The 27,650-nt window shown below is 41.6% G+C and overlaps 1 protein-coding gene across 2 annotated transcripts; it reads left to right on the top strand.

Moving 5' to 3' along the window:
- The first annotated feature begins 493 nt into the window (after positions 1-493).
- On the top strand, positions 494-26,274 carry LOC311055205 (uncharacterized protein). Of its 2 annotated transcripts, XM_084071321.1 has the most exons (14): positions 494-718; positions 15,858-17,651; positions 18,323-18,424; positions 18,526-18,627; positions 18,743-18,852; positions 19,181-19,239; positions 19,330-19,469; positions 21,031-21,168; positions 22,159-22,201; positions 22,838-22,875; positions 23,184-23,271; positions 23,501-23,705; positions 24,356-24,385; positions 25,280-26,274. In XM_084071321.1, the coding sequence occupies exons 1-14, from the start codon at positions 667-669 to the stop codon at positions 25,406-25,408; spliced, it is 3,030 nt and encodes a 1,009-aa protein (XP_083927447.1). In that variant the 5' UTR covers positions 494-666; the 3' UTR covers positions 25,409-26,274. The 2 variants fall into 2 exon arrangements, with proteins under 2 accessions (XP_083927447.1, XP_083927448.1); XM_084071322.1 differs by lacking the exon at positions 24,356-24,385.
- Positions 26,275-27,650: the final 1,376 nt, after the last annotated feature.

The following is a 27,650-nucleotide window of genomic DNA, read 5'->3' as shown; positions in this document are numbered from 1 at the left end:
CCTGAATAATTTAAAATAAAGTATATTTAAAAAGTGAAGAGACAGGTGAACAAATGTTATCACCAATTGGGGGAGCCGGGGGACCACAGCTAAATGAGTTAACATAGCGTCACACTCACAATCATTTGAACCACTTTAACCATATGTTTTACTTTGGCTATTCAAAAATAGCAGATGCAGCCTACATGCTCATATGCCGCGCTATTGTAGATTGCTATTTTTGAAAAATCCCCAAAATATTTTTGAGATGGGGGGTGCACAGCCAAATACATATATCATTTTGGGTGGTCACTGGTCCTTGACATGAAAAAGTTTTTAGAATCACCGGCCTACATATCAAGCTGGAGGCGGAGGGCTTTACAATGACGAAGAAGATAATAAGGAAGAATCACGGACGGTGATCGCTGGTCACCCAGCCCATGAGAGGAGGGAGGGGCTTGAGCATGTAATGCTCTGAGAGCCTCTAAGCGCTCAGACCAGAGGCTGAGGCTCAGACTGACCTACTGTAGCTACCTGTGGCTGAGACACGCACCGCGCGGCCAAGTGCGTCTCTCTCTCTCTATCTCTCTCTCTCTCTCTCTCTCTCTCTCTCTGCCAAGACCGTTACAACGGCAGTAAAGCGGACACCGTCACTTCCCAGCATTCGCACAAAAGCCTTAAAGAAAAATGTTACTGGCTCGTGTGGTTCTTGGCGTTCTCTTGTGTACGTTTGCTAGAGGTGAGTCGTGTTTAAAAACTTTTCGAATGTATTCTTAATGTGAAAGTAAAAAAAAAAAAGAGAGGATATTTTAGTCCAACGCTTGAAATCAAATTTGATTGTGTGTGTGTAGGTTTTAGGCTAGTCGTTGTCTGTTTTGTAGACCAATGGTTCTTTAACTCTGACAGTGGTCCATTTGGTTCCATTTGTAGACTGTCAGAGTTACATACTTGTAAGGGTAATTTAGAACTACCTAAAGGAACCCAGAGAGTCCCTGGAATCCACTTTGAGATCCACTGTTGTAGACAGTTGAGAAGTGCATCTATTGAGTGATTTAAAGATTCTGACAGCATTACAGTAACTGTTACTGTAATGTGTAATTTTTAATATGTTACTGAGTAACATATTAAAAAGCCTATCAAAGGAAAGGTGTCTATTTGATTTCTGCATAGTTTCAAGAAAACAAAAATCCCCTCATTGTTATCACATTTCTTTAAAAAAAAAGAAAAAAAGAAAGCATAGCAGACTTAAGACTTTTAAGACTGACTCACTGCTCCTCCACTGTGACTCAGTGCTATGGGGGTGGACAGCTGTCATGGACAGGACACCAGGCAAACAGCACCGGGCCTCCTTGACCACTATAACCCTACTGTAGCTTCCCTATAAACATTGAAAAAACTCCCGCAGACAGCAATGTGATGACAATTCAGTGTATAGGGATTAAGTGGTGTTAAGTGCAACATAGCCTAGCCTACTCCGATAAAGTTTATTCTAGCATCATGGAGCCTTCAACAGCGTGGTGAAGTTTCCTGATGGATTTTGATGAGCCCGCTGAATAGACACTGTGATGTCTATTGTAAATCTATTGGTCATCACAGTCTCTCATTTAAATCTGCTTTGAAACCCCCATCTTTCTGTTTTAAAGCCCACGGATGTGGAAAGGGCCGGGAGTCAAAGGTTACTGGTGTTAACGGGACACAGCCATGTGCCAGGGTGGGTCTTTCTGGTTGCCGTCAGTGTTGCCCACCGCTCATTTTTATGGGTCCCTCCTGTCATGTGTTTTAAGGGCTCTTGAGATGGAGAGAGTCTGCGAGAGAAAGAGAGAGCTAAAGAGGGGTTGAAGGAGGCTCTAGCATGGGGCATGACTGAGTGTGTCCATAGGCAGCAGTAAAGAGGTGCAGATGAAAGGATCTCCTGGGGCTTGCGATCGTACACTCCTGTGTCTGGCGCCACACATGCATTTGCATGTGGCCCCTATAAGAGGGGAGTCAGAGGGGAAGAGAGCGTGCCAATGTGTCTGTTTCCTGTCTTCATATGTCCTCCCTATGTCATATTTTGGGAGCTAGTCATCATTAGGTCATGTAATGCTGGTTATGACGCATGCATCCCAAGACTATACAGGGGAGTTGATAGAGAACACAAAAGTCAAGCCGGAGTCAAGCACGCTAACGTACCCAACCACACTGGGCTTTGTAGTGGATGCAGATTTTCACCTCGTTCTTATTAATCTATGTAATAAGCAGAGAGTGGAAACTTCCTGCTGAAAAGCACCTGATTATTAAATTGTTCATCCTTGTCATCACCCAGCTCCCCTTCCACTTGTTTCGTTGTAATATTACAAATTGACCTTCTGTGGAGGTTGTTTTTGGCAAATCTATAAGCGTCACAATAATTATTGTTTCATTTCACACTCTTACCTCCAGTACTTAACAGGTTCACACTTTTAATTTGTTGCTGCATTTATTTGTTTATTCATTATTTTTACTTAAGCACTTTCCTGTGTGTTTCTGTGGCTGTATTTTCCCATCACCCCTGTCCTTTTTTCCTTGTTGTACCCTGCTGGATTAGGCCTACTCCGGGGCAGTAAATCTCACCCTGTAATTGGAATCCATGTGCCGGCGGAGCTTTAATAGGATATGATATGTGGAGAGGCAGTGCGAGCAAGGTCTGCTCCAGGGAACCATCTGTTACCTGAGGGTTATAGCAGCTCTGTTTGCTCTGATAGGGAAACAGAGAAGTGGACTCTCAATACCAAAAGTGTTAAACTTGAACCTCACAGGTCCTTCTTTACACGCAGAGTAAATTCTTTGCTGTGCACTGATGTGCATTCAGCTAGTTTTGAGGACTGAAATTGGAGGCTGACGGAAGTCAGATGAGTAAGGAATACGGGAACAGAGATCTTAGATAGGATTATCAGGAATACCTTAGAAGAAAAGAGATTGGGACCTGATATAAGATCAGCTTTTGTGAGGTATGTGGGAGGGGAAGTTTTTTGTGTTCCCATTTGCTATACCCATTGTGATATGGTGGCTGTTGCCCCACTTCTTCCACTAAATGCTGGTTGGGTGAGTCTACTGTAAGCGTGTGTGTGTGTGTGTGTGTGTGTGTGTGTGTGTGTGTGTGTGTGTGTGTGTGTGTGTGTGTGTGTGTGTGTGTGTGTGTGTGTGTGTGTGTGTGTGTGTGTGTGTGTGTGTGTGAGACTGTGTGTGTGTGTGTGTGTGTGAGACTGTGTGTGTGTGTGTGTGAGACTGTGTGACTTATGTGTCACACGTGTCTATCTATATGCATGTCAGCTCTTCTTGCAAACAGCAGGAAAGAGCCACATCCCTGGACCAGATGAGCTCTGTGCACAGTAGCTGCTTGCAGATGTGTCTGTCGGCATGGAGGAGACTGAGATGCAAATATATTTTAGTATTAAAATGATGCTCTCTGGTCAGTTGTATTTGTTGATATGCACATTGTTAAATAGAGTATAAATTCAGAGTTGCAATCTTTGTAGACAAGGGAATCTCATTAACCTTCAGCCCAAAAGAAACTCCCCATGCACATGCATCCATAAAAACAGTTTGAAGTGACTTTGGTATTCCAGTTTCATATTCCAGCATGCTGACCTTGACATGGCTGCATAATCATGCAATCATCCCCCAGGAATGTTCACTCACCACTAGCATTCAGGCTTATTTATTAAATAACTTGAACAATGGAACTGTAAAACTGCTCCTTGAAATACAGAAAATAGAATGTGAAAAGGCACTGTTCTTGTAGTCACACTACTTAGGATGTATTTGTGAAAAAGAGAAAACATTTTTACTAAAAAGAAAAAAGAAGATAATAATCTTATTTACTTTACTTAGCTCTTACTTTACCTACATTACCCAACACTTAGGGCTGGATAATGTATTATCTAGATCCCCAGGAAGACTATGGGCTCATTCATGTGTCTCTAATGGGGATCCTTTAATAAACATAATGTATTATTATTTTTTATTTTTACATTACCTGCCCACCTAGTATACAATTTTATATGTTAGCTGTAAAAACACCTTCATGACGAATTTGTCCGCTAAATAGGCTTGTTGACCTGAAACACTGAACAGGGTGATGTTACTATACAGCAAAATGGTAAAATGAAAACTTATTTGCTTGTCCTGTTATTTGGCAAGATATTTATTGGGATGTTTTTTTATTTATTTAACTTGTTATTGACAGTAGATATGATATCTTTGGGCAAATAATTCTAGATAAAGAGTACCACTGACCAATAGCACAGTAAGGAAAAAAGGTTCAGAAGCCATAACTTGTGAGCAAGCTGTTGATGTTCTGCAGAGGCATTAGGAGACATAAAGGCATTCTGTTCAAACATCAGCCATGCCAGGTGTTCATGCATATGATTAACGCGTGGTCTATGAACAGCCAGTTTGTTTTGAGCATTTGGGAAATTGGGGTTGATGAAAACAAATTTCACCCACTGTTTTACACCTGTACTGTAAACCTGTGATGTGACAATGAGGATGATTTTGATTCTGATGACCAGATTAAAGGGCAATATTTTAGGTGAGACAGACCAAAGAATGAACTAGAAAGGTACGCTCCATGGGGTGCAAGAGGGGCAAAAAACCTTCCGGCCTTGAAGATGATAACAGATGTTTTAGAATTATTCAGGGAAGTAGTGATGAAAGTAGAACACTTCATAGTCTTTATGACAATATTGTTTATTAGAAAAGTAGAACACTTCATAGTCTTTATGACAATATTGTTTATTAGAAAAGTAGAACACTTCATAGTCTTTATGACAATATGACAATATTGTTTATTAGACCAACATGTGAGCTATCAATAGTTACACCCAGAAGTTTTATTGTGTCTAAGTAAATAAGTAGCCTTGTGGTCCAGGCCCATTATGTCTCCTGTTTCCTTAGTGTGAGGCAGCTTAACGTACAAGTACATCCCCTGGACATGACACTAGTAAGTTGCAGCGACTTAAATAATACAATATGAAATATCCTGCATTTCTGCTCAGTCAGTGTCAGCCCATTTTTCACTGTCAGCCCTCTAGAATAGCATCAATGATTACGTTGTTTCACCTGGATTGACCTTCAAGATAGTGAGATTCTGTAGAGATGAGAGAGAAAACCCCCAGTAAAGTTAGGGTGAGAGAGATTAAGGTTAGTCTTTTTGGTTAGGTATAGGGGGTTATGGTCAGAGTTATAGGATTAGGGTTAGGCTGTACCAGTAACAATTGTGTTTGACATCCCCACTAGGAAAGTACACATAAACGTGTATGTATGCTTGCTGTGCTTGTTGTGCCTACTCAGGCATGCATACCGCAAGATTGGAACGTAGAGATGGCTGCCTGGAAATATCAAGAGGTCATAAAGCAGCATGTGAGAAATGTCCACTCTGATTAGCATGCTTTGGAGCCTGGACCATGTCTATTAATTAGAGCATTCTGTAGTTTCATAATGGTACATGCCACATACAGTACATGATCTCTTTTGATGAGCATTTCAGGCTTCACACTGCATCATTTGTGACACGTGAACAGTGGTGGAAAAAGTACTCAACTTTTTTACTTAAGTAAAAGTATCAATACTGCAATGTAGAAATTAGGGCTGGGACTTTAACTGATTCATTTTGATCAATTAATTACAGAAAAATAACCTGAAAATCAATCGTGCTTAGTTTTTGCACCACGGACGAGTTTCAGGCGTACCGATCATACCGGTGCACCAACCAACAGACAACAAACCCCAGTGCACGCAATGGGTGCATCCACACAGGTTTTAAAACCGGAAGTACCATTCTGTTTTTTTTTTACATGGGAGTGGATGGGACTTCCGACTTCCGTACGACAACTTGACGTACATGTGTGGATGCACCCAATGGGAGAAGAAGCCGATCAGACTGGTTTGGCCCAGTGGATGGGAAATTTTGATTTAAAAAACTCTTTGACGGAAGCGTGGACCTGAATCTCTGAATGTATTCCTAAAATTGCTGCACTTTATAGTAAAACTTGCACTGATCTGTTGGTCTGTTTGTTTAGTACCACCTTGAAAAAAAAAACTACTATATTTTGTTGCTTAAATTTATTGATTGATGCACATTGCACTCATTGATTCACTCATATACCAAAATCAGTTTTAACTGAAAAGAAATTGCTACTTAGGTCAAATATTAATATGTGATTAAACATTAAACGATTCATTTCGATTCATTAATTACAAAGCCTAATTAATTAGATTTTTTTTTATCGAGTCCCAGCTCTATTAGAAATACTCTGTTACAAGTAAAAGTCAAAATGTACTTATAGTACCAAAAGTAGAAAGTACTCAATATGCAGAATGTCCAGTTTCACAAGTTTTCAAATGTATAAAAATAGCAGATCTACAAGCTCACAATACATCGCATCGAGACCCATGGTGAGCTTGAGTGTATAGGGCTGAAGTATAAAGGGTTGGTTAGTGTTTGTTTTGTAGTAATCTCTCAAGAACAAATTCAGAGCTGTGCTTGAATCTGTCGGGAGCCGTGTTGATAACCTATGCACATTGGCTACAAGTGGGCGGGCCTTCAGATCAGGAAGCAGGCCGCGCTTTATCCAATCAAATGTAGTGGCCGGAATTTACTGTCTGTGCGCTCGCTTCCCACTGAAAACAAACCGAAACTCATTTAACATTAGCGTCCTCGAAGCCGAAAAAAACACGGAAAGATATTCACATTTTAACTTGTTCTTTCATCATAGAAACAAGTGGGCTTATAACCAAAACGATCCATGTTCTTTAGGAGAAATGGTGTTAGTGTTCCGTGGAGAAATATTGTTAGTGCGAATGAAAACATAGGCGCACCACCGGAAGTAGAGGGCTGAAGGCATGTCCAAACCCCGGTTTCCAGTGAGCATGGGGCCACTTAATGCCCCCCCCAGAGTCAAATGCAAAAGTGAAAAGCAGCAGAGGGTGCTGTTTTTCCTTTTTATTTGACGATGGGTTCCCAGATTGGTTTTGTTGTAATAATCAAAATCTACAAAGTAACTAGTAACTAAAGTTTTCAAATAATTGTAGTGGAGTAAAAGTATAACATTTGCCTCTGAGATGTAGTGGGGTAGAAGTAAAAGTACTGACAATTTGAAATACTCCAGTAAAGTCAAAAAAATACATCAAAACTGTACAGTACTTGAGTAAATGTACTTAGTTACTTTACACCAGTGCACATGAATAGCTTTGCTGGTGCTGTGCGACACATATAGACACAAACTGCCTGCGGTACAGACATCCATAGGTTAGTGCTCCAGATGACCATATACTATACTAATGAGATCCTGCTTTCTGGCCTGGGGCTCTTCCTGACTCTGTTATTTGTGGCAACCTGTCAGTTGGTCTCGTGCTGTGTGTGCCTTCTTTAATCAGGCCTGTCATTCCCTTCACTGCTGCTAGATGTGATAATGGACTATTTCTGGAATTCTCTTCCCTAATAATCCCTAACCTCATAAAGTGGAATTGTTTCATGGCAACTCCAAGAAACCACATGTTTATACGTACGTGAACAGTGGTGGACGAAGTACTCGACCCCAGTACTTGAGTAAAAGTACAGATACTCCTGGTCAAGTAGCTCAGTCAAAATGTTACTCAAGTAAGAGTACAAAAGTCATTGCTTTCAAATATACTTAAGTATTCAAAAGTATATGCTTTTAAAAATACTTAAACTACAAGTAAAAGTAAAAGTAGAAGTTAATTTCTTAATTTTTATATCAATGAATTGCTGTAATGTTTTCACAATGAATTTATAGGACCTTGTAACTTGTTTCAGAGAAGTAACTCTCTGAAACCACCTGCACTGATGTGCTTGTAGAAACACTACAGTATGTTATGCAAAGCCTGCAGAAACACCTATAAAAACATAGAAATGAGCTTTTTGGAGTGCTCTATAGAGGCTCCTCAACATGTGATCAAAAGAAATAGGTCCCAGCCCGCCCACACATTTATGAATCCTATTACAATCAAACAGTATCAGAACCCTGATTGATGATCAATGTCACTAACGAACTTGGTGAAAAAACTGATATCTGATGCAAAGTGTTTGTGAAGGGGTGTATGGGTGGATCATGTCCTGAAGGTCAGGAGGTTGACCTTTACTGCCTTTTAGGTTGTCACCAGTGTTTTGAACTGGATGAAGCGTCATTGAGCAAGGCACTGAAGCCCTAACTGCTGCAGATAAGCAGGCTTGTTAAGAGTTACAATTATCCTCCTATAATTCGACAAAGCTCTGTGAGGGTGGTGTGAGGGTGGTGAGGCCAAAATCTCATCCTCAGTGGCTGGAGCAATTGATCTGAATTTGCACACATCCATTGACCATTACCATGTGCACGGAACAGCGGAGCCTGTTTTTCGTTTTCCCCAAATGTCAGCTGTTTATTAGCGTTTTTATGTAAAAGAATGTCGCCATGGTTACGCCTCCCCAGCTGTGGGATGGCCCCGCGACCTATGGGATGAATGATCAAACTGCACATGCGTCCAACCCATAGACCCACTGTGTTACACTGTTGCCGTCTGCCACAAGCACACACAGAGAACGTGCTTAAGCGACGCGCTCACGTGCGGGTCCATCCGGCCGTGTCTGTGTGTGTGTGTGTGTGTGTGGGTGGGGGGTTCGCGTGTGTGTGTTCACTGTGGGTCCAGGACGCCGCGACGGGACGCGCGCGACTGCGGGTACGTCCGGCCATGTGTGTTTGTGTGGGGACGCGGTGACGGGACGCGCGCGCGTGTCTGTTGCAACTGTTGCAGGTACCAACAGTCACTTTCCATCCCTGATATACTATCTGTGCACAGTGCATAACCCAAACTGCATATACTTTGGGTGCTGATATCCCCCGACGGGTATGGTCTAGTACTGTGTAATTTACACATTCTATTGTAAATGTAAGGATTAATCCTGTCAATCATTGTGATTGACAGGAGAGATGATCAGAGGAACAGAGTTTGAACCCATGCGGTACGAACGTGGACAGAAGTATGGGTAGAGTCTCTCAGTGAAGGTGCAGCCAGTGAAAGAGTAGCGTTGAACTCTGGTCTCCACATCATAAAAGGAGACCAGACCCTCCTCATAATCCACAAACACTCCCACTTTCTGGACCTTCTCTCTTACAGGGAGGAGAACATAAGGGCGAGCCTCGTACTCATATCCATTCATCAACCCCATAGTCCAGTAACCAGTTTTGGGACTCGGATAGGTGTATCCCTTCCTGTTGATGGACTCTCTGGCCACTCCTAGAAACCAGGAATATTTCCTTATAACCTGAACTTCATAGTAAAACTGTCCTGAGTAGAAACGTTGTTTTCCTAAGACAACATACATGGCAGAAAATCTCTCTGTGTTGTCTGGGAGATTGTTCCATACGTTTCCATGACTCACTTGTTTTCCATCCTCAGACAGGATAAGTTCACAGTGTGCTGTATCAGGATCTAGAGTTACATCCACCGCATATTGCTGGATCCTCCTCATCTCAGCATCACTGAGCTTTTTCTCCGTCTTGAGTGTCTTCTCCAGCTGTCTAGAACTGTCCCAAACAGTGACGTCTCAAGTTATGTGAGTTATGTGAAATATGACATAATTTCCCCAAAAATGTAGTTCCCTGTGACACCAGACCGGCCTCAACGTACTGTGATTGGACACATCGGGTAACCATGGCAACCTGGGGCGGCCATCGATGAATCGTTAGAGAGCACGCCTGGGAAGGCAAAGGTCCCAGGTTCGATTCCAGGCCTCAACAATGTGTCACAGGTCAAACTGAGCAAGACACTTAAACCCCTAACTGCTCCCCGATCCGCTACAACCAACAGCTGCTCACTGTTCCTAGGATACAAATATAGTGACAAAAAAACGTATGATATTTATAACTTTATATCAACAAACATGGACACCGGCAAGAGTAGTCGCACGCACACACACACACGCACACACGCACACACGCACGCACGCACGTGAAAAATGAAAACGTGTGGGTTTACTGCTGTTGTATTAACTTTCCTTAATGTACTGTAAGTTGGGGAAATAACCCAACTAAATGGAGGAGTGACATATCCCGACATTTTCAACTATTTAGTGTATTCTCCAGGATAGTATTAATATACAAATAGTCTTGCAAGATGCTTTTTGGATAATTGTCCAAAATAAATAGCCTATAAAAATGATACATGAGAGACACAAACGTATCTGGGTATTGAAAACCTCAAGGGATGCGTCCGTGACGTATATACCATGCGACCACTTAAACTTTAGATTTCAGATGCTAGAACTTTTGACACACTGATGGAGTATATTATTGTACTGTATATTGGTGGGTAGTATATCAAGATGACAGATATGGGACATTTAAAAAAACAAATGGGACAGTTTATTAGAACACAAAAAAAATCGCTACAGCCTCAGTAGTTAAAGGGATATTTCACTTTAAAAAAACTTTGGGTCATTTTATCGTCTACTCAGGCTTTGTGAGCCCCCCAGACCGTTTTTAAGTTGCTTGATTCAGTATTTAGATATTTGATATTCATTTTATCAGCCCCCCCCCCCTCCTATACAAACCCATTATAACTTCAAACTCTATTTTTAACACCCGTCCTTGGTTCTGGTGACTCACCCTGCCCTCCTAATACGCGAGGGGGCCGTGTTTTTTTGATAACTTTTTTCATGTATTTTTAATAATGTAAACTAAGTAATCTTATAGTATCTTATAGTACTTGTTTTGATAAGTAATAAGAATCAAAACAATCTAATACTCAAGTGAAGTACAGATCCTCAGAATCTGTACTTAAGTACAGTACTCACGTACTTTTACTCCGTTACTGTCCACCACTGTATGTGAATGCATATGTGCGTGTGTTTCTGTAGCTTTCCTGTAGTGTTCCAGGTTCCTCCTGCGAACCTGGAGCAGCCAATCTACCTGAAGTGTGTCATCAATATAGACTTTTAGGATTTAGGGAGGGGGGGGGGGGGGGGTACCAAGGTCATTCTGCACATGACAGTCAGTTAGTTCATGTAGTTGTAGCCTACTTCACAGGAATGCTATTGTGTCCAAAGAAAAGCCAGCCCCTGTAGTACAATGCTGTGATGAAATACGATTCCAGCTCTCTCTCTCTCTACCACCTCTTCTGTCTGTCTGTCTGTCTGTCTGTCTGTCTGTCTGTCTGTCTGTCTGTCACTTTCACTTCACTTTGCAATTTTTTATTTTGGTTACATTCCAGTAATACATTTTGTATAATTTTTCTTATCTTCATAATCCATAATAATCATAATAGTAATACTCATAATAGTCTCTCTCTCTCTCTCTCTCTCTCTCTCTCTCTCTCTCTCTCTCTCTCTCTCTCTCTCTCTCTCTCTCTCTCTCTCTCTCTCTCAGTGTTAGCGATTTAAAGGGGGGTCAAATCTCTTACAGCCGGTAGCAGGTGTCTCCCGTGGCAACAGATGCACTCCCACTTTGCACCATTGGGGGGGGGGTGGGGGGTGGCAGGGGGAATTAAGGCACACGGGTAGAGGTGTACCGTGTAGCAGCCTGCGGGACCCCATTGAAATGCACGGAACTTGAAAGTGCACGAAAGAATGCTGGTTAGCGCGCATTATGATTGAAAGGAACCAGGACGTGTTTCGGGTGGGGTAAACCGGACATCCTGATCCACACACAAGCCTCTTCAATGTGTGTTTGTTGGTGGCCTGAGACCCACAGGTGACCTCGTCTGACCCAGCCGTCATCCCTTTTGTGTCTGCTGGGGATTATCCGGCTGAGGGGCTAAATCCTCAGAGAGAGCTCCCTGTTAGGCCTGCAACACACTGGGCGTGCGCTTAATTACTACCACGCTCCCAATCTATTCATATATGATCGTCAAGGCTTATTGCTTCGTGTGTCATACACACAATGATGGAAAACCTATCTGAAAGTAGTCTGTGCATGAGCGTGCGTGCAGGCGTGTATGTGTGTGCATGTGTGTGTGTGCAGGTGAGTTCATGCACTCATCATTCATCATACTGAGTTCATGCATTCATCATACTGTATGTGTGTGCTGACATTATACAGGTTCCCTAAATTCTTTGTGATGTGCGTAATGTTGGTTTTGACCCTTTTAGAGGAGCACTAGTGATTTTCCCTGGAAGTTCTTCCTTGCATTCAAAAACAGCCATTCTGTAATGTAATATATAATTAGGGCTGGGACTCGATTCAAAAAATTAATCTAATTAATTAGAGGCTTTGTAATTAATTCATCTAAATTAATCGCATGTTTAATCGCATATCAATATTTGACCTGAGAAGCAATTTCTTTTCAGTTAAAACAGATTTTGGTATATGAGTGAATCAATGAGTGAATTTCATAAGTTTAAGCAACAAAAAATAGTTCTGCACACAACCGTGTTTTTATCCACGCTTCCATCAGAGAGTTTTTTTTATCTAAATTTCCCATCCACTGGGCCAAGCAAAGCAGTCTCATCGGCTTCTTGTCCCATTGCGTGCACTGGGGTGTGTTGGCTGTTGGTTGGTGCACTGGTATGTTCGGTACACCTGAAACTCGTCCAGTGAGAGGTTCTGTGGTGCATAAACTAAGCGCGATTAAAATGCGATAATTTTTTTTAATCGCGTTAATTTTCTGTAATTAATTAATCTAAGTTAATCAGTTAAAGTCCCAGCCCTAAATATAATATAATACTAGAAAAAGTACTTCTCGGAGCACAGGTCTCCGCCAGGTCAGGTAGGTTATTGTGGCCTCCTGGTGGCGCTATAATAGGCCAATGTGAAAAGTATGCCATTTCTTCCTCTGCCTTTCACAGTAATTGGACGCTGCGTTCATGATTTGAGGCAATTTGTTAAAAAGATGTGTTTAGCAAAAATCAGCCTGCTGGTAGGACCATCTTCCTCGGCCTAGTGGGAATGTGTGTGCAAAATGTCCCGGCAATCGCATGCTGCGTTCATGTAAATAAAACCATTGTGTTGGCTGTTGTTGACTCATAAAGGTGGACATAAAACTAGCTACAGTATGCTATGAAAATATCTACATTGTAAATTCATATACTGTAGAAACTGCCTAAGTTCTGTATTCTGAGCTGACCTTTTGATTACAGTTGCATGGAAACTTTGTTTCTGTTTATGGTGGGAAGTAAACATGATTATGAAAATGGCAGAGTACGGAGAACCACTGTGTTATACACGCAATTGAGCACGCACGCACGCACGCACGCACGCACGCACGCACGCACGCACGCACGCACACATGTCTGTTTTTGAATGCAAGGAAGAACTTTCAGGGAAAATCACTAGTGCTCCTCTAAAAGGAACATCAATTGTTTGTCAAAACCCCCATTACGCACAGAATTTAGGGAACCTGTAAAATGTCAGCACACATATATGATATGCATGAACTCACCTGCGCGCACGCACACACACACTCATGCACGCACGCTCATGCACAGACTACTTTCAGATTAGTTTTCCATCATTGTGGTAGTGCTGACAGTTGCGATATATTAAGTTTGTGTACTATAACTCCCCCAACTGATAGGCTCTCCCTTGCCTCCTGTAACCTTTCCAGGCGAGTGGAGAAATTGACTGTTTGTGCAGAGGATTGTAATAGTTCATTTATAGGGCTTTTTTTTTGATTAGTTGGTAATATTTTGAATGTATTGCTGCTATCTTTTATGTCAGCATTCCCAAGTTTTCTTTTGTGGTGCTGTCTCATAGAGTTATAATATATTGTGTTGTCTATGTCATTAATCAACATAGCAGTTGAACAATATTTCACAGTTAGACTACGAATAACAGGAATGACTATTTGTGTAAAGTCTTAGGATTCATTTTATGTCATAGGATTAAGTCATTTTAGATTTGAGCTAAAAAACATTATTTTATACTTTGGATATTCAAAAAGAGCAGATATACAAGTTCATCTACAAGCTTGTAGATCTGCTATCTGTTATTTTTGTCGTGACAATTTGTGCAAATCTTTGAATATATATATTCTTTTAAAGCGAACATTTTTAACTCAAATCTTTGCTTCTGGGGGTCCCTGGAACAAAATATTTCGAAATGGTGGGTCGGCGGCTAAATACATATCATTTTGGGGGTCCTTGACATGAAAAGATTTGAGCATCACTGATATAGTAATACACTTTTTTCAGAAAACTGCATGCTGCTATCACTGCCTTCTCCCTCGGCATTCAGCTCTCTCCTAGTGTTGACAGTTGACACTGGTTTGGCATAGCAGTCCGAGCTTTATTATAGATCCAATTGAACACGCACTGTACAATCTACAATATGGGAACCATGACTGGCTGCCCAGTTTCACTGAAGCAAATAAGTCCTCTCTGTTATTCATTACATTTGTTATCAGATTTCCCGGACGGGCATTTTCATATAGCTATTAACACTGTCTTAAGGACCAGGATTCTTACCAATGTCCAGTATGTTGCATTTCTTGTACAAGCAGGTTAATTGTGCTTTCAGAATGTACTAACAGAATGTACAGTATGTACAGGCCTAGGCCCCCTGCATGACGTTTTTTCTAACATTCAGCCCGTTTTGTACATTGGAAAGTGTGAATGATAGAGATGTGATCTTCCAAACTGAGTTTACAGTATTGTATTGTCAGCAGCGAGATCAGCCAGATCTCTGTGTTTTGTTTAGTTTTTGTTCATTTTAGGGGTCTCTATTAATTAACTAATATTGTCTATTATCTATTGCCTTTATATCCATTTTAAAACAAACTCTCCCACCACTAATAATGGTGAGTTTAAACAGTATGATGTGAGCACAACTATTTATTCTAACCAATACACATATCACCTGGAATTTTTCACCACTTCCTGTTTTGATTGCTTCCCCAACACATGTGTGTGTGTGTGTGTGTGTGTGTGTGTGTGTGTGTGTGTGTGTGTGTGTGTGTGTGTGTGTGTGTGTGTGTGTGTGTGTGTGTGTGTGTGTGTGTGTGTGTGTGTGTGTGTGTGTGTGTGTGTGTGTGTGTGAGAGAGAGAGAGTGTGTGTGTGTGTGCGTGTGCGTTTGTGCATGTGTGCGTGTGTGCGTGTACGCAAGTCCTCAAACAAGAGTGCATGTACACAGCAAAGAGTGTTAATTTAACTCTTGAGAGAGTAAAATATGTGTTTAAATTTACACACAGAAGGACAATATCCAATGCCAGGTGTGTTACGCTTGTGGATTTTCATTTGTAAATATGTTTTGGTTGCCAAGCGATATGGCCAATTATTCACAGAAGGCATACACTCTGTCAGGCTGGTTGCTTGGATATTGCCTGAATATTTTGCATAATATGATATTAGTCTTTGTTTTCTCATGACTTCCTTATACTTTTGAGGTAAACATGCAAAGTCATTATCAATGGATTGATAGCATTCTGTGTAAAAGGAAGAATATGTTTACTTTTGTATTTTGAGTGAACTTCCCCAAGGGTATTGTTTTACATGACTGTGGTAGAAAGTTATTTTATGTATCAATGTCTCAAGACATTGATACAATGTAATCTCCTGCCTTAACCACTAGAACCTAAGCATATGCTGGGTGGAACATTTGGTGAGCTTGTAGATCGGCTATTTCTGTCGAAGCGATTTGGTGTAGACGGGAAAAAAGGCATGAACAAAGTCAAAGTCATGGAAAGAAGTCAGTCTCCTCAATGATTAACACCTCAATGATAACATGAACACCTCGATGATAACTCAGGGTTTTACTAAGAAGTGAGGGTTTAAGTGGTTAAAGGCCCATCATTTACACTTAATATGAAAAACTAAAACATGTATAGGCCTACATGCATTCAATGTATTATAACCACTGGCAGACACTGCTTGGCGAAAAGGACAATCGCTTTGGTCGCTTTCATATGTATTTCTTTATTTTTGCAGGAATGGCCACAACTATGACACCTGTGGATAGCAACTCTACTACCAGTGGACCTGACAGGTCTAGCAGTACAATGCCTGTGGATAGTATCTCTACTACCAGTGGACCTGACAAGCCTAGCAGTACAATGTCTGTGGATAGTAACTCTACTACCAGTGGACCTGACAAGCCTAGCAGTACAATGCCTGTGGATAGTAACTCTACTACCAGTGGAACTGACAAGCCTAGCAGTACAATGTCTGTGGATAGTAACTCTACTACCAGTGGACCTGACAAGCCTAGCAGTACAATGCCTGTGGATAGTAACTCTACTACCAGTGGACCTGACAAGCCTAGCAGTACAATGCCTGTGGATAGTAACTCTACTACCAGTGGACCTGACAAGCCTAGCAGCACAATGTCTGTGGATAGTAACTCTACTACCAGTGGACCTGACAAGCCTAGCAGTACAATGCCTGTGGATAGTAACTCCACCACCACTGGATCTGAGAAGTCTACCACCAGCCCATCTAGAAAGAGTAACTACACCACCAGTGGATCTGAAAGTTCTACTAGGTCTGTGGAAAGTAACTCCACCACCAGTGGACATTCTGTGGAGAGTAACTCCACCACCAGTGGACATTCTGTGGAGATTAACTCCACCACCAGTGGACATTCTGTGGAAAGTAACTCCACCACCAGTGGACCTGAAATGTCGACCAGTTCTGTGGAAAGTAACTCCACCACCAGTGGACATTCTGTGGAAAGTAACTCCACCACCAGTGGACCTGAAATGTCCACTGTGGAAAGTAACTCCACCACCAGTGGACCTGAAATGCCCACTGTGGAAAGTAACTCCACCACCAGTGGACCTGAAATGCCCACTGTGGAAAGTAACTCCACCACCAGTGGACCTGAAATGTCCACTGTGGAAAGTAACTCCACCACCAGTGGACCTGAAATGTCCACTGTGGAGAGTAACTCCACCACCAGTGGACCTGAAATGTCCACTGTGGAGAGTAACTCCACCACCAGTGGACCTGAAATGTCGACCAGGTCTGTGGAGAGTAATTTCACCACCAGTGGACCTGAAATGTCCACTGTGGAGAGTAACTACACCACCAGTGGACCTGAAATGTCGACCAGGTCTGTGGAGAGTAATTTCACCACCAGTGGACCTGAAATGTCCACTGTGGAAAGTAACTTTACCACCAGTGGACCTGAAATGTCCACTGTGGAAAGTAACTCGACCACCAGTGGACCTGAAATGTCCACTGTGGAAAGTAACTTCACCACCAGTGGACCTGAAATGTCGACCAGTCCTGTGGAGAGTAACCACACCACCACTGAAAACCCAGAGTCAAACTCAACATCCACAACGAGTGAGACCAGCACAGCTAATAATACCACACCCACACACAGTATAGAAACAAACCCAACTAACACAACTAACCCACAGAGAAGCACAATGGAGCCACATACATCGACTCTAAATAATGTTACTTCTGATGCAGCAACCACAAATACAGTGACCCAAGGGAATGCCACACGCACAACCTTTGCGACAGTAATGACAACAATAACCCCAGAACATACCAATGCTACCACTAGCGCCTCCACCACCTCCAATACTTTTCCCACTGCCTCCGCCACCACAGCTAATAGAACAGAGACGACTGCACCCATAGCCGGATCCACATCCTCTCCACGTACCTCCACCTCCAACTCGGTTCCTACTAACACCTCCTCAGTCATTAGCACCGTAGTTCCCCCTGGAAATACCACCACCCTTAGTCCCTTGCCAGCAACCACCAGAGGTAGGCTTCTGAACAAGTTACTGTCACTGACAGAGAGAGGAACACTATTAAACATGGGGGAAATGCGTAGAAGATCTTGTAATATATAGTACAGAGTGGCGTGTCTTCTCCTCCGCGTCATCAGCGCCCATACCCTAGGTGGGGTTGGCGAAAGGGCCTACTCTGTGTGGATTTTGCATGTTCTCCCCGTGTCTCCTAGGGTAGTTAATACCCTCACAAAAACATGTAGTAATCCTGGTCACTATACTGCCTCCCCCTGGTCAGCCGGGGCGCCTGATGGAGGGGAAGGGAACTGGTTGGAATAACGTGTTCCTTCCACGCGCTACGTCCAACCAGGGAAAATCCCCCCTGTCAGGTGACAAGAAGGTCAGTTGGCTCTCATGCATTGAAGGAGGCATGAGCTCGGCCCTGGCCTCCTTAGGCTGGTGGGGGGAGTGTAGTGCCCAGGATCACTTAGCAAATTGGCACCGGGTGAAAAAAAGGGTTACAAAATCGAGGGATAAAAAAAAAGAAAAAAAAAGAAAGAATATATATGTATATATAAATATATATATATATATATATATATATATATATATATAGTACAGTAGCCATACTGGGGGTATCATTGTTGATTGTGTTTTGTGTTTATTACCTAGACTGATTTTGATCTATTTTCTTTCCTACTATAGTGACTGATCACACTGCTGCTACCTCTACCAACATCATTCCAACACATTCAACCCCGACCATTCAGCCGACAGTCTCCACCACAGCACCCCCATCAATCATAGGTATACATGGGTCCCACATACTGTAAGAATAACGGGAAAAGGACGACGAAAGATCTGCGTCGAGTGAGCGGATGTATGATGTGTTGTTTTTCTCTCACCAGTGTGTTCATCCTCCAACTTATGTCCTGCTGAAAGTATCTGTCTTAATAACACTTGTCAGTGTCTGGCTGGTAGCTACCTGTTAAATGGCCGCTGCACACAAGGTAAGGGGTTTTCCATGTTTAAGCATGTGATGCAAGATGTCATGCGCTATAGTGATGATAATGATCATGTTGATGATCTGAATGATGCAGATGTTATTCCTCTTTTTCTTCTCAGGTCAAGTGTTCCCGGGCCAGCTACATATTGAGAAATTGAACTTTACCGATGGAATGAGAAACAGGTCTTCAGCGATATTTCGGAGCACTGCGGCTCGGATCTCAGAAACGGTACGTCGTACTGTACACTCACAAAACATACCATTTGTACAGCACATAATATACATGTACACCTATACAGTATAGATACTGTGCACTCACATATATACAGTACATATACATACATACAGAATATAGTATAGTACACACTCTCTCTCTCTCTCTCTCTCTCTCTCTCTCTCTCTCTCTCTCTCTCTCTCTCTCTCTCTCTCTCTCTCTCTCTCTCTCTCTCTCTCTCTCTCTCTCTCTCTCTCTCTCTCTCTCTCTCTCTCTCTCTCTCTCTCTCTCTCTCTCTCTCTCTCTCTCTCTCTGAAAACTTAAAATGTACTTCATTTTATAGCTCAGAGCTGTCTTTCAAAAGCAACCGGGATATGTCAGGACTGACGTTTTACAGCTGCTGTAAGCATCTTCCCTTTCTTCTGCAATCATTATCATTATTATAATTATAATTTCAGTTTGTGACTTTGTGCGTGGTTCTTTATCTTTCAGACAAGGCAGTGTACTAGCAACAGTGAATAATGTGTTTGAAGTGTCCAGCACCAATGAAACATTGGTTGATCAGGCCATTAAAAATGCCATAGGAAGCGCAACTGGCGAAGAAGATTTGTTGACTGGTGCAACGTTTGATGGTGCGTATGAATTAAACACTATTGTGCGTGCATGTGCTACCGCAGAGGCCCACTTGTAATATTAGTGGGCTGTGAGATATTAATAGCTGCCCCCCAAATAATTAGCAAAACACAAAACAAAAAAACATGTTATGTTTTCTTTAAAAACAAGAACAAGAAAATCATTGTGATAAATAGGAACTTCAAAGTATAGCTCTAAAAATGCTTGCGGCCCACACATCTGACCATTTAACATGGCAGCCGAATAAGTGGTAAAAAAGAATGTGTACTACCGTGTGGGCCACATGATGCATGTACAACTGACAGTGAACATTTGAATAATTCAACTATTGAAGTGTTAAGGTATGTAGCCGTCCTAAGTTATTTAAGTCCTTGGGTGACAAAATGATGAAGTATTTCAAAAGGCATTGTTATGCAAATCCATATAGTTGCTGGTGCAGGACTGTTACAATCCTGTGGTCTATCTAGGGAATAAAGGTTTGTCACATACGGGTTGGAAAGGGGAGTTTTGTTTTTATTGATCGTTCCTTTTTTGTTTTCTTGTTAGTTTTCGATTATTTTACATTCTATGAATTGAATACAGGAATTTTAAGAACTTAACAGGCAATAAGCCCCGGCGCAAAGCAATGAACCATCAAACCAAACTGAACCTATTCTAACCTCTACCTAACCTAACCAACACCAAATGAAAAGTACAATAGATCTAATCTGACTACTCTAATCTACATCAAAAGTTGCCGTTACAAGAAGCTGGCACCGGTGGCTCCAAACAAAAACCACAACAGGGTGTGGTGGGTGAGTCAACCTGAGTCAAACCTGCTAGGCAGTAGCCAATCAGTCAACCAAAGGCTGCCCTGAAACTCCTCATTTTAACTTCATTACTAGCAGTCTCAACCAACGTTCAGACCAAACACCCCCTGAGCACTATCTCCGCGGACAGCGTCTAACACACCTCCAATGTACATAGCTGCAGACAATTCTTAAATAGGAGGCCTTCTTCTGCGATAGGTCCAGCAGATCTGAAGGTGCCTAACCAATCAGTCGCAAGCATGTCCTGCAGGTCTGAATGTGCCTAACCAATTGATGGCAGACAGGTCTCCTCCAAAGCAGGATCTGAACTGGATGAATGCATGTCAGTGCATAGCAAGGCAAAATTGAATAATAAAATAAATAGACCTTACATATGAACACAAATATGTAACAAGGACAAAAAAAATTAAGACATGTAAAACATGTAAGAATAAAAGAAGTCCACACAACAGCTGCTGCTCCGAATAAGTTGAATGTGCATTTTTGCAAACTCACAACGTTTCCACCAACGTTCATAGCTAATTGTCCAGGAAGAACACTTGATAGTCGAAACGTTGTGAGTTTGCACTTTAAACTTCGCAGCAGCAGCTGTTGTGCGGACTTCTTTTATTCTTACATGAAAAAGATTATAAAACCGTCACGTACAGGATTCTTATTTTTAAAGATATTTAATGATGAACTTAATACATTTAAATACTTGATTTGAAGCAGTGTATTTCATTCTATCTCTGTTCCCTATGTTTACTCTCAGGGACTGACTTGTGTAATCAGAATCCAGAACCCTGTGAGCTCAGCACTACAACTTGTTCTGTGAAGGATGGCCTGGTCATCTGTTCCTGTAAACAAGGCTACATCTCAAACGGACTCTACTCAAACAGGAGCTGCCGAGGTGAGAACTTCAGTGTGATAATAGCTGTAGTGCTCAAACTTTTTTTTATTTCAAGGACCCTCACAACTCTGGGTCCATTTGTTTCCATTGCACACTCTCAGAAATGGACCCTTACAGAACTGTAAGGGTCCATTTGAAACCCCCCAAAATAATCCGGAGGGTACCTGGACCCCATTTAGAGAACACACTAGCAAAAGTACAGTATCACTCAGGGAATATTTTCATTGTCACTGAAACAATGAAATGAAACAACTGAGAGAGGCAGAGATACAGAGAGAGAGAGAGAGAGAGAGAGAGAGAGAGAGAGAGAGAGAGAGAGAGAGAGAGAGAGAGAGAGAGAGAGAGAGAGAGAGAGAGAGAGAGAGAGAGAGGGGTAGAGAGACTCAGACAAGGTCAAGTGCTCCAGACATTTCTCCATGCTGACCTTTGACCCTTGGTTCATATATCTCTTTAATGTATTCCTTTGCAAAGGGGTTGTTTCCCTGGAAACAAGTGGAAGAATTGCAGTCCCGATCATTAGTGGGCTGGATTGGCTCTGACCTAGAAGAGCGGTTATAGGGAGCTTCTAAAGAAGAAGTCTTTTACAGTAGCTGCACACACACACACACACACACACACACACACACACACACACACACACACACACACACACACACACACACACACACACACACACACACACACACACACACACACACACACACACACACACACACACACACACACACACACACATGCAGGGAATACTGTTGTTTTTCAAGACAACAGAAAGTATTTCTATGCACTATTTAGTTACAGTCATGGTTACTCTTACATCACACAATAATAAGTTCTCATTATTCTTCTGTTCCTGTTGTGTGTAGCCAGGCATACTTCTCCATCTATTGCCTCTAGCTGTACAATAGTTGGAATCAACATCCTCAACCCAGTCTATTTGCACAGATTGTTTTGTTTCAGTAAGTCATGATACTTCCCCATCTGTTTTTGTAGCTTGTCCAAGCGGTCAGCAGGCAGTGGGAGGCACGTGCCAACCGTGAGTACACCACACATTCTGGAGACTTTTCATGTCGATCTGATTCTTGGGGCACTTAGAAATACACAGCAAAATCCTTGGTGTTAAATGAACGCAATGAGACCCTTATGGGTCCATTTGGTTTGTACACTCAAAAGTTACAATTGGATAAATGAATACTGATGATTTTACTGTGTAAATGTCTCCCCCATGTGTACTGCAGGTTGAACTGCGTTACACATCACCAGGATCTATTAGCTGATGTACATTTATATTAGGTCCTACAAAAAAGAAGAAAAAAACATTATATTAGGTCCTAAACATGAATGTCTTTGTGTTCAAAATGTCCTATCTGGGATTGTTGTAAATATATAAATGAGGTTATATTGATGTACATTCTAAAGAGTTTGATTTGTCGATGGAAAATATGGATTTTTAAAAATGTCTTACCTCATTAAAGAACAATACATCAAATACATACAATTATTATGTATGTGGTGTCTAGTGTTCATCCTGAGTCTGGGTCAATGACCTCCATACTAGAGAATAAAAACATGTCTCTTCTGCTATTGTTGTTTAGTTAGTGGTGGGGTTACCTATTATGTTTAAGTTTATATCAGTGATTGTATCACTTGAATTGCCTTTTCCCTGTTTCAGATGCTCATTCGGCTATGCTGGGCTCAACTGCAATGACTGTAAGTTTCTTCACAGGTTCAAACTGTTCAAACTGTTCAGTGGTTTGTTGTCAAGCCTTTAGAATAGTGGTTCTCAAAGAGGGGTCCAGGGACCCTCAGGGTTCCTTGAGGGGGATCTAAATGGACAATACAGGTCTGTAAAATGAAACCAAATGGACCCTCACAGGTCCATTCGGTTCCATTTGTACACTGAGTTATGGGGGTTATTGAAATCAAAAGGTTTGAGAACCACTGCTTAAGGGACATTGTAGTAGTAGTAGTAATACTTTTTTGATCAAAAGACTGATCCTGTGTCTGTATTTCTATAGCGGCTCTGCTGGCAGTGGTGGTCATTTCCTGTACCTTGGGTGGAATTATGCTTCTCCTGTTCTTGGCCATGCTCCTGTACTGCTGCATGTAAGAGAAACCACTTCAAAACCCCTTTGTTATCACATTTGTTAAATTACTCTGCTCCTATTGCTGTATAAAACCTTTAACCCGTAAATACAGTTTAATTATTCAAATGTTCACTGTCTGTATTATTTTATAGCGTATAAAAGTGAAGTGAAATAACAAAGTGCCTTTATAAATCGACTCGACTTGAGTGTGAGGTAATATTTCACAACCTCTGCTGTGTGCATTTTAGCCGGAGGTGCACGGATGATGAAAAAACAATTGACAACAGCCCATACTCAGTGGATGAGTTCAATCGCCCCTGGCCGGTCCAAGGCATCACCCCCATCCCACGGGCTACCACTAACCCTAACTGGGACCCGTCTCCCTCTATTGAGATGAGGGAAGGAGGTAGCACACATGCCCTGGTGGACAAAAAGAACAATTCCAATGGACTGGTGAGTTACCTTGCATCACTGGTTTTCAACGTGGGGTCTGGGGACTCCCCACGGTCCTTGAGGAGATTCCAGGGGGTTCCCATGAAACAAATGGACCCTTATGGGCCTATACCTCTGACAGTGTACAAATGGAACCGAATGGACCAGTGAGGATGCATTTGGTTTCATTTATACACTCTCTGAGTTAAATAACAGTGACATTTTCGCCAAAGATGGGATATTTAAAAAAATATTGTTTCAAAAGGGGTTCCGTGGCCTTATAATGCATATCAAACACGGGGTCCTTGAAATTAAAAGGGGGAGAACCAGTGCCTTACATGTTTCTCTGTTTGCTATTGAATACACCACCACAATCTCTGATGGAATCATAGCTTTGTACAGTGTTGTTTATCCACTAACAACACTGTACAAGGCCTTTAGCCTGTGCATTGTCACCCCCACCAACTGCACACAGATTGCTTCTGCTTTCTAACCCATAACTGCAATATCATCCTAACTGTTATTCTGTCGGACACAGGCAATAAATGCTTTGATATTAAATCATCACTCACATGCATGCGACTCCAGATTACCCACAGTGTTTGTTGGGTAAAATGTAGCTCACCCCATAATGCTCCCTGCTTTGCCTGACTCCCCATGTGTTGCTTTAGGGGTTTCACGCACCACAAGGATGGAGCAAGGTAAGGCACTGCTTTGCTTTTAGATTCTGATTGCGGCACACTGTTCCCCGTGCTAATAATTCATAGAGGCCATGCTGAGAATAATGGTGGTGTATGTCTATGGGCTAGTGGTAGCCTCTGGGACTTTGTGGATACTGTGATGGGAGTTTCTGATGGGTGTGGAAAGCAGTGTGCTTTCCTCATAATGAAAAATCTAGCAACTCTAGCTGTCGCTAAAGTTGAAGAATAGTTGTACCTTGATCACTGCACATTTGTGACTGATATGTGACTCTTGCATTACTTGTGTGTATGTGTGGCCATGGTTGTGTCTGTGTTGCTTCTGTGAGGGCTTGACTGTTTGTGGGTGTGTGCACGCTTGCGTGTGTGTATTTTTGTATGTGCGCGTGCGTGTGTGTCAGTGGTGGAAAGTAACTAATTACATTTACTCAAAGTACTGTACTTAAGAGTATTTCCAATTTGCAATACTTTTACTTCTACTCCACTACATCTCAGAGGCAAATATTGTACTTTTCTCTCCACTACAATTATTTGAGAACTTCAGTTTACTAGTTACTTTGTAGAGTTTGATTATTATCACAAAGCCACTTCAGACCTATTATATACTTTTTGGCAATTTGAAAATAGCCGATCTACAAGCTCACAACGAGTTCCAAAGCGACGCGTTGTGAGCTTGTAGATCTGCTATTTTCAAAGGATTTTTATACATTTGAAACATTTGTGTGTGTGTGTGTGTGTGTGGGTGTGTGTGTGTGTGTGTGTGTGTGTGTGTGTGTGTGTGTGTGTGTGTGTGTGTGTGTGTGTGTGTGTGTGTGTGTGTGTGTGTGTGTGTGTGTGTCTGAAGTCTTTTATTTCTCAAAGACACTAATATTTTCAATGCCTCCTGTGAAATTTCAGTCAGGGTCATATGATCTGAATCCAGAGGGAATGAGGACCTTCAAAGGCAAAAATCCCTCTCGTTACTCCTATTTGGTCCAAGGCCATGAGAACCCCTACTTCATACAAGGAGAAGACAAGAAAAACTGAACATCCAGCGACCTGGAAAGGGGAGGATTGCAGAAAAGCTGAATATGACGGTCACTTGAAACTGTCTTTCCATTGTAGATCGGGTGCTTTCTAAAGGAGAAATACAAAATCTGATCTCAGTAATGGCAGGGATTTTTATTATAATTTTTGGTCGAGAGCTGAAGCATTCCTAACAGCCACCAAAGAGACTCCCCCACCACTCATGTCAAGAATAAAGAGATTGTTATTTAATTTAATTTTATGGTTTCTTTATTTTTATTTTTTTACTGATATGACCGATCATTACCACTAGATGTCCCTATTGCACAGCATAATTATTCCTAAATGGAAGAGTAGGATTTTATATTATATTATGATGATGAAGGAATCATTCTGTAGAATTTCACAATGGACATAATATGGCTGTGTGATTCAGATTGCTAATTGCACTAAATTGTGTGAAACGTTTACTACATGTTTTGTAATGAAATCAAAGGCAAATTGAGAGGGGGAATATTATGGGCTGTTTTGGGCTATGAGATACTTTGCTTAGGCCTATTGATTATTTTTCTATTTAAATACATTTTGAATAAAGGGGCTGGCTCCCTGGTTAAGGGTATTTTCTTTTTTTCTAAAGATTTAGTGTCCATTACAGTTTCTACCATGTGCTTAACCTTCCCTGTTGAAGGTGCTACACTTGCAAAATGTGCCTGTTTTGATGGAGTAGGGAACATTATGTGAAACTCTTGAAAAAGCCTGTCTCATGGATGTGCCAATAGACAGTGCACTATTTTATAAAATTGTATAAACTTTTGTAAATAAAAGTATTTCGCCAGAGAATTTGTTTGTGTGCAATGCAATTGAAATACATTTTAATTTAAACACTACAGTTGTGATTGGTTATTGCTAGTTGAATATGAATGCAATAGGTAAATTATCTCTATCGTCAACTAGACCTGTGGTTTCCAACCTTTTCTGCATGAGCAGGGCCCACTTGAAAATCTTGGCTTGGATCAATGAAAGTATACTTTAAGTTCCTGTTGATCAGTATCACAATGAAAACTATTTTTTGTATCAAAGTTTTAAAGAAAACAATACCATGACGTTTCTGTTTGATAATGTGTTATATCATTATCTTTAGTGTTTTGCTGACCAATTATTTGTTTACTAACATTGAGACTGGACCCACAGGTGATTGTTTCACGCAATCAATTCCCAACCTGTTGTTTACTTGTTTCTGTTTCGCGCTGGTTTCAGCACACCCCAACCCCCTCTTGTGTGTTGGCTAGTGAGGCGCGTCCTAGCGAGACCTGATAGAATGGGTTTCATTGCACGCATACTGGTTCTTATCAGTGTGACGTCGTCTGTTAAGGGGCCACTTGCAATATCCTCACGCCACGGCCCACCAGTGGTCCCCGGCCCACAGGTTGGAAGAACATGTCACTTTCTTAGTCGGGCGACTGGTAGCTGGAACAAGCTAACAGCGTATGAATAAACATGTGTCTTGTATCACTGACCTTGTTAAATAATCGGTTCAGGGAAACAAAAGAGTCAGTCTTCCAAGCAAGACAGCCTGCCAGTCGGAAACATATTCTGTGGCATGCTATTTGTGCACATCAAAACACGAGATCAGAAAAGATTAATCTGATTGTGTCAACTAAACTTTTATGTTCCTGAAAACATTATTTAACAAAGGTTGCAATGATTGAAAACGTTGTTTATTCATAAGCCTGTTTACCGTCTTCAATATAATTCCAGCTCTCGTTTGTAACATCTGGCTCTTCCTTCTTTTACATACCCTTGGCTGAAAGGTACAATCCACGCCCCCTACGCCCAGAACATGACGTGAATTATTATGACCGTTGAATTATTCACAAGTCGATGAATATCATCGCTATTCTGTCTACCCAGAGCCTTGTTTTCGCCACCTGGCACCAGTTAATAATTAGACAAGTCAGCAGCTGAGTGTCGTTCTTCGTTCCCGGCTACAACCTACAGTAACTGCAGAGTTTGGAAACCAGTTATGTGGCTGAAAGGTACAGTTGTGCTGTTTTAAACCAAACCCACGAAAGATTGTACTGGCAGTCTGGCACATCGATATGAGAAAGATTAAATGGTCTTGAATCAAGGCGGGCTGTGTGTGTTACTGGTATCTTGAATACAAACAATGTATACTGTAATATCACACCCATTCTTAGATTTTTCAACTGCAAATGTCCTTTGAAAATCAGTTATTTTAGGTGAGCAAGAGAACAAGTATTTA

Source organism: Gymnoscopelus microlampas, assembly GCF_963454915.1.
Source record: "Gymnoscopelus microlampas genome assembly, chromosome: 11".
Taxonomy (NCBI): domain Eukaryota; kingdom Metazoa; phylum Chordata; class Actinopteri; order Myctophiformes; family Myctophidae; genus Gymnoscopelus; species Gymnoscopelus microlampas.
The sequence above is the reverse complement of the archived record's forward strand: the minus strand, read 5'-3'. Positions and strand labels throughout refer to the sequence as shown.

Coding starts and splice junctions, on each gene's coding strand:
- LOC311055205 (XM_084071321.1), top strand. CDS start 667: ATGTTACTGGCTCGTGTGGTTCTTGGCGTTCTCTTGTGTACGTTTGCT. Junction 18,425..18,525: donor AGCACCCCCATCAATCATAG/GTATACATGGGT, acceptor TTCTCTCACCAG/TGTGTTCATCCTCCAACTTA. Junction 22,876..23,183: donor TGGGCTCAACTGCAATGACT/GTAAGTTTCTTC, acceptor GTATTTCTATAG/CGGCTCTGCTGGCAGTGGTG.